We start from the raw sequence: 12,633 nt of genomic DNA on the forward strand, positions 1-12,633 counted from the left end.
TTTTGACCGCGTCACTCACTGACTTTTTACTAACAAGTCTCGCGCAACTTTTGAGACCAAAATTGTGACCCCCGGGTACGCGGTTCGGAAATTACGCAACATTTCGTAAGTGCATGCAGACCCAAAATTACTAAAAAACGTGAATTTGTGTACAAATCCAATGCAAATAGTGTTTTTAACCAAAATTCATAAATGTATCATTATTTTTCCTTTTACTGCTTAAAATCAATTAATTTTATCTTTTTTATGGTCCAAATAAAGTCCCCGACAATTTCCATTGAAAAAACAATAAAAAACAAAAAGTCGAAAAACAAAGAAATACATAAGAAATTTAGAAAACAATAGAATACATAAGAAAATAAATGTGATGTTGAAATTTTTTTAAATAAATTTGATCAGATGCCTATCTAGAGTATGTGAAACAAAAATTAGCATTTCAGGGGCATTATTTTATTAATTACAGCAAACTTATGATTTTACGCATAAATTAGCATAATTAATCAAACATGAGACTTTTGCAGAATTTGATGTTATAGTTTTGTAGATAATGCCATGGGTAACGCGTGTGCCAATTTCGTCGCGATCGCGCGATCGACGGCCGAGATCATAAGGGGGGGCTGAATCAGCCCCCCCCCCCCCCCCCCCCGTCTTCTTAGGCATCGAAATAGCCCAGTCTATTTAGGGTTAAAGCTGAAAATCAGTATTTTGGCAAGGAAATCAGTATTTTCAAAAAAATACCATAGGACAACACATAAAACTGAAACTTGAGAAATCAGTATTTTGCATGAAACCATCGGTATTCTTCTCATTTTTCAGTACTAAATACGGAAAATCCGTACTACTTGGCGGCTCTGGATGGTGATTCACGAGTAATAGATATGAGTGCCATACAACCATGGGTGATCCAACAGTGTATATGCTAGCTGTAAAATCAACACCCATTGGCTGACAAGATCGGACCACTTTCCTTGATAATGGTTGACTGAAGAGCACATGTGTCAGCTAAACAGTTGAGAGTTCCCTCCATGAAAAGCTCCTCTAGTGTGGCTTCACAATCACAAATCCCTATACGTGGGACCAGGGGATGCTTCATCAACTTTTATCAGCTGTAAAAGGAACACCCATTGTCTGTCAAGATCGGACCACTTTCCTTGATAATGGTTGACTGAAAAGCACATGTGTCAGCTAAACAGTTGAAAGTTCCCTCCATGAAAAGCTCCTCTAGTGTGGCTTCATGATCACAAATCCTGACTAGGGAATGCTTCATCAACTTTTATCAGCTGTAAAAGGAACACCCATTGTCTGTCAAGATCGGACCACTTTCCTTGATAATGGTTGACTGAAGAGCACATGTCTCAGCTAAACAGTTGAGAGTTCCCTCCATGAAAAGCTCCTCTAGTGTGGCTTCATGATCACAAATCCTGACTAGGGGATGCTTCATTAAATTTTTATCAGCTGTAAAAGGAACACCCATTGTCTGTCAAGATCGGACAACTTTCCTTGATAATGGTTGACTGAAAAGCACATGTGTCGGCTAAACAGTTGAGAGTTCCCTCCATGAAAAGCTCCTCTAGTGTAAAAGGAACACCCATTGTATGTCAAGATCAGACCACTTTCCTTGATAATGGTTGACTGAAAAGCACATGTGTCAGCTAAACAGTTGAGAGTTCCCTCCATAAAAAGCTCCTCTAGTGTGGCTTCATGATCACAAACCCCTATACGTGGGACTGAAGGATGCTTCATCAACTTTTATCAGTGGCCGTCACCAGCTCGAACCATTGCCTCAATGCGTCGCTGAGAGTCTCTGGCAGAGCGTTGATGTTGCGGAGGATGATGTAGAACGGGAATGGAAAATGTTCCATGTAGGACTGGATCTCCGGCATCGCTCCCGCTTGCTTGAAGATGGGGACGCGGATATCCAAGATGGAATCCTGCATAGAATAGGCAAGAAATAGGTTTAGACTTTTGGTGTTTCTTTAACCAAGCATCTACAGGAATATCACTTTAACAATAGGACTCCCTCACATCAGTTAATACATTTCCCACATGAAAAGCTCATGGAGCACTGCTCAAAAGAAATGACCCCCCCCCCCCCAGAGCAGGGGCCCACTTCATAAAGGACTTGCAACTGTTGTAACTTTGCCATTATGGCAACTACCATGGAATCCTTGATTCTGATTGGCTGTTGAGCCCTGTTACTATCAGTGATGGTACTTGCCATCATGCCAAAGTTACAACAGCTGGAAGTCCTTTATGAAACGGGCCCCTCGAGTCATCCAATGGAATACCTTTTCCAAATGACAACCCCAAGAAAAGATGTAAACTCACCACATTCATGTGACTGGTATGACAGCAGGATCAGGAATTTGATTTGATTTCAAAAATAGGTACATGTATGCAAGGAGGCTAAATGGTCAAGGTAAGTATTCATATGAATGTTAAATGTTCTCTTCATTATTTCCATCCCCATTGCTATCATCATCATCATCACCATCAATTATCATTCATGAAACCCCAGTTCTTCTCAACACCATTGACTTCCTCATTATCACCACCATAATTACCATTGCCAACAACATCATCACCACCATCATCCCTATCATAATCATCAACATCATCATCATAATCACCATAAACAACATCAACACCATTATCATCATCATCACCATCAATAACATCAACACTATCATAGACATCATCATCATCCCAACCACTACCACCATCAACATCATGACCACCATTATAAACATCCTCCTCATAACCATCATCATCACAATCGTACCTTATTTTCTGGGTTGTCGATGACCACAAACATGAGGAAGATGTTGGCATCCCTGGCCGCTCTCACAGCGTTCTTCACAGTCTCCATGCCTTCCAAGAAGAGGCCTCTCCCATCAGAGACAATCACAAGCAGCTGAGAAGTCTCCGGATGACCAGCCACAGCGCCCCCTGGTGGCCGCATTGAGCGAGCCGTCAGCATGGAAGCTGAGGCATACTTCAATAGCTTTAGAAATAGAAATAGAAGGTAAATAAGAATTAGAAAAATAGATTTTCAACCCCGTACGAACTGGGAGTATAATAAACACTATAATTCTTGATTACTACTGTAAAGATGGACTTATCACATGTTCCTAAAAACCTTTCTGTTGTTACTACCCTGAAGACATGATGCAAACTGACACAAATTCATTGATCATGGTAAAGTGTCTATACATGCAGCAAGGATACTTATCTTTTCCATAACATATCTGATTGCAAATCTGTAGGACAAAAAACTTGTAATATTGAGGTCAGCTGAAATTAGATTTTTAGCTTCTTTCATGACATTAAAAACATCTCCTTTCAAAAAGTGTGCTTTACTCATAATCATAGGAACAAGACATCTAATTGGTGCTCATCCATGAGCTGAAAAATCATCCAGAAAATTTTGTCATAAAACATGAAATTCCTTCATTTCTAGAATAAATTGTTTTGTTTTAAAGTACATATAAATGCGTAGAAAATCATTTAAGATCCAACAGTTTTTCCACAGTACAAAAAAGGAAATCAAGGTTAAGAGGAATATTTACCTGAGCAATTTTTGTCTTCTTCTGGGCAAACGTGAATTGTCTGAGAATACTCGATCCTGATTGGTCGGAAAACTGTTCATGAAACGGGTGCAGGAGCTTCACCGACTCCCCAAAACTGAAACCAAAGAAAAGTAATATGCAAATAATAAAGAAATTTACTAGAGTCAAAAGGGGCCTAAGCTTTCGATCCTAGCAGAATCTTCGTCGGAGGCAAAATGACAAACATATAAAGTGGAACAACCATGATAAAGACCACAAACATCCAACAGCAACACTAGAAACAAGGAGACAAAAGGGGCATTAGTGAGAAGAGATGACCAATCAGGTTAATGAAGGGGAAGAAAGAAAAGGAGTAGGCAGACACAAAGGGAAGTAGGTGTAAGGCCAAAGAAAGACCTCAAGCCAAGAGGGATTAAGATATGAGGCAGGCAACATCAAACAGGATCTGGAACAAAACAGTGATAGAGGGTGTGAGGAAGAGATGAATAACAAGAGAGTTAGTGAGAGGTGGGTCAAACAGGTAGAAATTTACTGACGGAATGTGAGAATACATGTAATTATGACCTCAAGCAGTCAATATTACAATGAGGGACAAATCAAATCCAATTATTGTAACTCAGTAAATTCACACCTACAGTAGTGACATACATGTAAGCATTTACAGAGTCAGGTAGCACTCAAATGGGGTGATGCAGGAAACGTATGATCAATTACTTGCTGATTTGGGGTAAAAAAATTTATATAGAGGTTTTGTAACTGATTGTAAATTTGCACTGAACTGCTGATATGGGGTCTTTCTTTTGGGGGACGGATCAACAAAGAGCAAAGAATGCTTTGCTATAATCATTGATCTATCATTGGTGATACTGCTAAATTGCAAATTATTGTAAATTTCGTTCCTTAATACCCTATAAGTCTGGTAAATTATGAAATAAGCCATTAAATATCAATCATTTTTGTTGATGCACTCCATTTTGGTAATACAATAAATTATGAGCACGCTTATGTTCATCCTCAGTTGCGGAATTAGACAAAATATTTGTGACTCATTCAAATACAAAATTAAACATACCTGCAGACTGCCAGTTGTCCTGCTTCTAGCCATGTCAGTGCATTGCTGATCACAGCAAGGGATTCAAAGGCAAGCTAGTTGGTACAAAAGAAAAAATACAGAAAAGAAGGCATAAACTATCAGAGAAAAACGGATAGACATTAGGCATAGCTGCACAAGCCCCGAGTTTTCTCAACCACAAGATTTTAGCCCGATCGGCCCTCTTTGCGATTAATCTCGAGATTCAAGAAACCCTGTCTCCACCAGCGCAAGAAGAGCTATACGTGGCTTGAGTGAGGCAATGATGTAATGCATTATGGTGTGACGCCATAAATGAAAAATAATAAATAATAAACAGATATTGACTAATGGGGTGTGTAATATAAATATTCTTTGGACTGCCGGATTTATATTTTCCCGAGGGGTTATATTTTCCCCGAAGCGCGCAGCGCTGAGGGAAAATATGATCACGAGGGGAAATATTAATCCTTTAGGCGGTCCAAAGAATGTTTTTTTACACATCCCGTCAGTCAATATCTGTTATATTAGATAGCCTTTAATGATGTAGATAAAAGTGGCATAACGATGCGTGCAGCCTGTTGTTTACGTCGATAGTCACAGTGATTGATGGAACTGGTATAGATCTAGATGTAACTTTAGTCTACTACTTCTCTAATGCAGTGAATGGCCCTTTTCTAATCAAATCTAGTTTGTTTTAGGCCTAGCCCTAGATCTTAGTTAGAGTCCAGTCCAGACACTTTAGTCCCACATATTTTATTTCCGTGTAGTTGGTAACATCTTATCCACAAGAGGGCGCCATACGCGTAGAAAAATATATTCACGGACCGGTTGGTCAATATATTCATCGAAGGTGGACCGGCTGGGAAAATACACGGATTTCGATCATATCACGTGACGCGCAATTGACCAATCGCGCTTGGCTATCTGTCTTGGCTATCTAATATATATTTATAGTACGTCTGCACCACCCCCACCACTATCACTGCCACCACCATCATCACTACCACCATCACCTCCATCACCACCTCCTCCTCCACCACCACGTCCTCCACCATCAGCATTACCTCTTACCCTCTTGGACCTATTATCAGCCATACTGGAGGAATCATCCACTGACAGCATGACCTGATACTGTCTCTTTCTAGGCTTGGATCACTACCACCACCATCACCAACATCTCTAACCCTCTTAGACCTATTATCAGCCATACTGGATAAACTGTCCAATGCCAACATGATCCATTACTGTCTCGTCCATAACGAGGCTTGGATCACAATCACTACAAATATCAATGCCATCACCATTACCATCACCACCACTAGCAATACCACCACTTACCACCACCACCACCACCCCCATCTCTTACTCTCTTAGACATATTATCAGCAATACTGGAGGAATCATCCACTGCCAACATGATCTGATACTGTCTCTTGCTAGGCTTGGATCACTACCAATACCACTACCACCATCACCACCATCACAACTACCATCATCACCATCACCCTCTCAGACCTATTATCAGCCATGCTGGAAGAATCATCAACTGCCAACATGATCTGATATTGTCTCTTGCCAGGCTTGGATCAATATCACTACCAATACCACTGCCACCACTACCACCACCACAAACACTACCACCACGTCCACCACCACTTACCCTCTTAGACCTATTATCAGCCATACTGGAGGAATCATCCACTGCCAGCATGATCTGATACTGTCTCTTGCTAGGCTTGGTCCTCCTCAGCCAGATCTTGTCCTTGCGGAACCCGCTAGCGATGTACGGAATCACCTTCCTCATGTTCAGGCGCTTCCCGGTCCGGAAATCACCCCTACAAAGAGAAGTCAGAAAACAAAATTCAAAGAATAACAAATTGCAGGTAAGCTTGCATGAGTCGACTTTCCGTAAGTCAAACATTCACCCTATTGTGCAAACCATGTGTTGTACGTCTTCTAAGAAAAATCTCTACTTGAGTAAAACAGATATTGTTGGTCCCAAAAGATTGAGCTATCAAAAAGTTGTGAAATAATGGATCAAAATGTATTATTTTAGTTGGTTTTTCTTTTTGATTATCTCATCTGCAAATGTGCTTGTGGGACAAATACAGTACATATAAGTCCCAATAAAGACACTAATTAAAAGGCAACAAAAGACAATGGTTCGCACAGAAGTCAAGTAGAAAGTGTCTATTAAAGCTGAGTTACTGGAGCCAAAATTGGGGAAATTTAATAGCAAAATCAGTCTTCTAGGGTACCGTTGCATAAAAGTCATCATTATGGTAACTTTACCGTTCAGTGGAAACTACCAATCAAAATCAAGGATTCCATGATAGTTACCATTGGATGGCAAAGTTACCGTAATGGTAACTTTTATGCAACAGTGCCAAGGATGTGAATACATGTACACACATCTTGAACCTTGACATATTATTTGGAACAGCACCGAGATGTTCAATCACCAAGTGATAAAATAATGTCCTCAACAGCGATGGCAGATCATTGTCATCATTACCTGAGTTTGGATGCTTGGGTTGGTTCCAAGACCAGTCTGAGTTGCTCACAAAGATCCCTAGCTAAGGATGAGGTCACCGACTCACAGGATTGCCACATCTTCTCAGCTTCGTCACCCTGAAAGATGAAACAACAACACATAGAGAAAAGTGTGATAAATACATTAAAGTTTGCAAAAGTCAAATTTCAAACATATCTCCTAGAGGCTCTTTCATAACACACAAATATACTGCCAGTAAAGTGGATTTCAGTCATATAATTTTTTTTCAGGTCATAGCAATGGACTTCAAAGAACTACATTGACACATGGTACAGAAACCCTTGGTATAAATTGAAAGCATTTCCTTGAATTTCCAAAGCACATACACATGTGACCTACACAAGTATAAACTAATAAATGTCACTCATATCATCCAAGTACCACAATTATAAAGCCTTTAAGAGTGTGATTTGTTATCGATAGCAAATGTGTCGAATTCATTATTCACAATGACTTCCCGCCAAAAATTTGCTAAGTGCCCAACCTTCCAGTCTGTTGCTACTGAAAAATTGATTTTCACATTCCTCGGCTTTTTGGGGGCTATTTCCGGACCCCTGAAGAAACTTTGAAAACCCATAGCCTACAAGTGACAGCCTTCAAATACTTCAATAACACATCATCTTCATCTACCTCTCCATCGCCATGGCGATTCATCAACGCCAACTGCTCCTCCATCTCCCTCCGGAGCTTCTCCACCTCCTCCGGATCCATCACCGCTCCTGCTCCCTGACCCAGGTGCTCCACGACGGTATGGATGGTGGATTCCGTCGGCCTCTCTCCTCCCGCCTCCGTTTCCATGGTGTCATCATCTTCTCCCGCATCTTCATCCTGTGGGGCTTGGTCCTTGTCCTTGGTGTCTGGGTTGGCATCGGTGGGCGGGGCTTCCAGCTTGGTGCTGTCGGAGGCGGTGAGCAGGGTGTGCGATGGAAGCTCATCACTGACTGTAGGGTTCTGTGGGAAAAGGTCAGAGATGGCACTATACTACAGGCACACCAAAGAAACAAACTCCAGACCGACAAAAGTTATTCCATTATTTTCGGTGGCATGGCATCGGTCGGTTTGGAGTGGATTTAGTTGCTGTGGGAAAAGCATTTAATAAAGTTACAGGTTACCCTATGATATCAATGGCCCATGCTGTCACTGTGGTGGCAAAACATTGTCTCTCAAACTTTGGAGAAAATTTAAAAAATATTAATCTATTATGCCATGTCAAAGGGCAAGACTTCATCTATTTGCAATTTCGTTATACTGTCATTTGCAATTTCGTTATACTGTATGTGTAATGGCAGAAAAGTTTGAAAAATCAAAATATTTCATAAGAAAAAAAGTTTTTTCCCCCACTTCCCCATCCCCTATCCCATTTTCCCCCATCATCTCCTGTTAAAAATCATTCAAAATTATTGAGATTCTGGTCACAAAATATTGTGGGAATTAAAATTTGGCCTTTTGCCAAATTGTTGTCTAAACGTCAGTTTCTGTGGTCCCAGACCACACTTTTACAAGAGCTACAAAAAGGGTCTGGTCATTTGGTATCTGAATAATCCTCTTCCTGCCACTTTCCTGTATCATCTCCCTCCTGCTGTTAGGTATTCCCCATCATTAATAAGCATCTTTGAAAACTATTTTTGGCCTTCTGACACTTTCATGTATTCATGAAATGCAAGAATGATCATATGACAATTCTTCTAGATCTTTAAGACTTCCTCCAAAAAATGATAACTTGGATTTAAATTCAAACAAAGTTGCTTCCATTTCCTAAACCCACCTCTTCTTCCTTCTCCGCCTCCATCTTCATCTTCTCCTCATCACCATCTTCCAGTTCTTCATCTCCCTCGTCTCCTGCTGTGGGAACCGATTCCTTCTCCTTCATCTGCTCTTCGGTGGCTGCATCCATTGTCTGGGCGTCGTGGTGTGCCTCCGAGTCGGCGAGATGCTCGTACAGATCGGATTTCTCTGTTTCATTCTTAGGAAATCAAGAAATGCGAACGAAAAATTTACCACAGGCAGCAATTGAGATTGATATTCATAATCTCTCAATTGACTAAGTATGTATTAATGAGGAATTATAATTCTTTCCAATTTTTACAAGGTATGAGGCTGGATACCTATCAGCATTGAAAGCCAAAAGAAATAAAAATTCAAGTTAAAAATATTGAGATTGTATCCGTAACGATTACACAAAGATCACTCTAAAACAAACGTCTACATTCATTACGTCTTCTACAAGCTTGGCAGACATAGCAACAAGGATAAACATCCATTTACTAGATTCAAAGCATTGTATTTCATTCATTAATACAGTTAATACAGGTAAATGAAATACCTCATGATTTACTTTTTTTAAGTGACTGATATTGGACTGGGCATTGTTGGCCTACATGTATGTTACAAAGGACTGGAAGTGTGGTAGGACTCTGCGAGAGACACGATTCATCATACTGAATATGCCTCACCACTTAATACATTGCATTTTGTCATTTACATTTAGCCTTGATAAACATAATCTCTTCATTTCTCTCCCTTTTCTTCTTTCTGCTTTCTCCTCTTTTTCTCTCCTCTCCTTTCCATCCTCTCCATTTTATACTGGCTTACACCTTCATGACTTCAATTTATGTTCATCTGGTTTCCTTCTTTCTTTTCATTCACCTACAACTACATTCCTCTTTTTCTCCACTGCTATATTTTCAACGATCACATAATTTACATATTTGTTCTGTGTAAACTATTTTGTATGAAAACTTTGTATGCAACTTGCATGTTTGTAAAAATTGATCTCAATTCTGCCATAGGCTGCGATGTTCTTTAAATAAACCATTTTATCTATCTACCTATCTATCTATCGATCCATCCATCATTCCGTATATCAAACCCCCACCTACCGATTTATCTACCTTCCCATCTTTATTTCTACCTACGTCTCTATCTATCCATCCATCCATCCACCTATCTATCCATCCATCCATCTATCTACCTACCTACTTACCTATCTATCTAACTATATCCTTGGTGATATCAGAAAATTAACCACTTGACATACCTCTTTCTCCTTGCCAGTATCTTTCTTCTCAGTCTCTTCGCTGGCATCCATCGTCTTCAGACGTTTGTTGTATCTTTCCTGGGTGGAGCCAAGACTTCTCTTGCTATCTGATTGGCTGGGCTTCTTGCTTTCTCTGCTCTCCTCCCTGGCGCTCTGCTCCTGGGTGGTGACCTCCGAGGTCGCTGACCCCTCGTGACCTTTCTGGTCTTGACGTGACTCGGCAGTACCTGATTTGTGCTTCTGAAAGTCATGTTCACACAAAGTAAAAACAATTAATTGGTGTTATAAAAGAGAGATATTTTTCCCCACCAAATGATTTGCTGAAATAACAAAATAAAATAATAAAGGATTTGTATAGTGCACGTATCCATCTTGTTAGGTGCTCAAGGCGCTCCTATATTACTCAAGCTGCCTTCCAGCGCTCAGTGCATTCAAGGAATTAATCCTGCTGTGTACCCATTCACCTCACCTGGGTTGAATGCAGCACGATTTGGATAAATTTCTTGCTGGAGGAAAACACGTATATCAACTATTCTTTGAGTGATTTTCATCAAACCTTTACCAACACTTTCCTATTTTTCCGCTTTTATTCAACTTATCGTCAGGGTGAACTTCCCCTTCCACTAATTGATGCAGAAACCACTTACATCCTCTTCAGCATCTTCTCCCGACTTCCCCGCCTCCTCCTTCTTCTGTTCCTGTTCCTTCAGTGGATCCTCGTCGTCCGGTGCCTGGACCATGTCTTTGGAAGCCTTGGACCTAGCCATGGCCTCCGATCCTTGAGGGGCTTGGTCCGTATCATGGGATTCATCCGGGGCATAGTCGATCCCTTCCTCCTCATCTTTGGATTCTTCTTCGTTCTCATCTTCCTCTCCCTTTGAGAGATATAGAATTTGTTGTCATGTTAAATGTACTAACACCTCCAAATACTACGTATCATTAACTGTATCGGACATCTGAGCAGGGCAACTTTAATACATTGTTGCTTGATTAAGACTGTGATCAATAAGTTTCCGCTTGTTTAACCACGGACAAATTTATTGCCCGTCCAGGAAAGTCCACGAGAAAATGTGTGGAAATGTAGCGAGCAATAAGGCAGAGAGTAACATCCGCATATTCTACGCGTCCTTGATTCGCGCGGTGCAATACATCACAGTGTTAATCCAGTTGAGAAAACGCTGGACACTGTGTCCCCGGCCGGGGACGCGTCATTTTAAAAAATTTCAAGTACGTCACAATGGTAAAGTTTAGAGGCCCAGTCTGCTCAACATGACAAAAATAGATTCCCATTCTTAAACTCTGAAATATCTGAATTTTAACAATTTTTGCTCGAGATGCCTGATTTGGTTGAAAAAAGCAATATTGATTGGCCTGGGGGCAAAATATATATCGCCCTCAAAAAATTGATATCACCCTCGTCTAAGTCAGTCAATATTGCTTTATTGTTTGTACCTTACAGTATCTTACATTACAATAAAAGACTGACATTTTGTCATACAATCTTTTTATCATAAACAATTTTTGTATTCAATGATTTGTTTAATTTTTCTCAATAATTTTTTTCAACCAAGGTGCATTTCAGTCCTACAGGTTAGAATAATAAAGAATGATTGAACTCCTTTTCTCTTGTGTACTCTCCCTTCTGACAGTATCGAAATATTCAAATCGTCCCTTACTTCTCAATTTGATGGATTCACAATACAGTGCGCCATCTATCATTGCAGAGGACAGGCCAATATCTAACTTGGGGTCGACATTGTGCGCAGACGCAGACAGCGCAGAGTGCTAGTGTACTGTAATGTGACTGTGATGCTTCAAAAACGAAACTGTATGGCAAAAGCGGGGGAAGAATTAACGAAAACGGTCCAACTTTCTCAAGAAATATGCGGCAAATTTCTCTCTCAACTCCTGAACGGAGCAAGATAAATGCTGTGGATGATCATCATCATCAAGCAATTTAAAAATCATTCATATCATCATTATCTACACTTTGTGTTTCTGGGTCCTCGCAATAATATTTTTCACAGTATTTTATGAAGCAAGTATTCAGCTCTCACCTTGTCTTCGAATCCCTTCTTGTCATCTCCCATCCCCTCTTCGTCACCGTCTCCATCTTCCCGATTCTCTTCATTTGTCTCCATTGCAACAGGTTCCTCTTGGTTGGCGCCTTCATCTTCACCACCATTCTCTCCTGTTTCCATCTTCTCATCCTCCTTGCCTTCTTCTCCTTCCCCTTCTTGGTCTTCCTCCTTGTCCTTCGGTGCCTCATCAAACCTCTCCTCCTCAATGTCCAAAGGATTTGATTCTGATCAATCAGGGAGGGGAAGACATAGGATGAAATACGACTTAAAAGGGGAAGTTCACCATGACAAAAAGTTTGTTGTTAAAATAGCAGAAACTA

General features: G+C 40.5%; 1 protein-coding gene across 1 annotated transcript in view; it reads right to left on the reverse strand.

Moving 5' to 3' along the window:
- Positions 1-1,573: 1,573 nt before the first annotated feature.
- LOC121413142 (midasin-like) overlaps positions 1,574-12,633 on the reverse strand; it is a 103,328-nt gene continuing 92,268 nt past the window's right edge. The window contains 11 exon segments of the mRNA XM_041605906.1: positions 1,574-1,931; positions 2,783-3,004; positions 3,570-3,684; positions 4,642-4,715; positions 6,302-6,476; positions 7,157-7,272; positions 7,826-8,146; positions 8,961-9,158; positions 10,233-10,472; positions 10,880-11,107; positions 12,290-12,537. Coding sequence (XP_041461840.1) covers positions 1,743-1,931; positions 2,783-3,004; positions 3,570-3,684; positions 4,642-4,715; positions 6,302-6,476; positions 7,157-7,272; positions 7,826-8,146; positions 8,961-9,158; positions 10,233-10,472; positions 10,880-11,107; positions 12,290-12,537 — 2,126 coding nt within the window. The 3' untranslated portion in view covers positions 1,574-1,742.

This window comes from Lytechinus variegatus, chromosome 4 (assembly GCF_018143015.1).
Source record: "Lytechinus variegatus isolate NC3 chromosome 4, Lvar_3.0, whole genome shotgun sequence".
NCBI lineage: Eukaryota > Metazoa > Echinodermata > Echinoidea > Temnopleuroida > Toxopneustidae > Lytechinus > Lytechinus variegatus.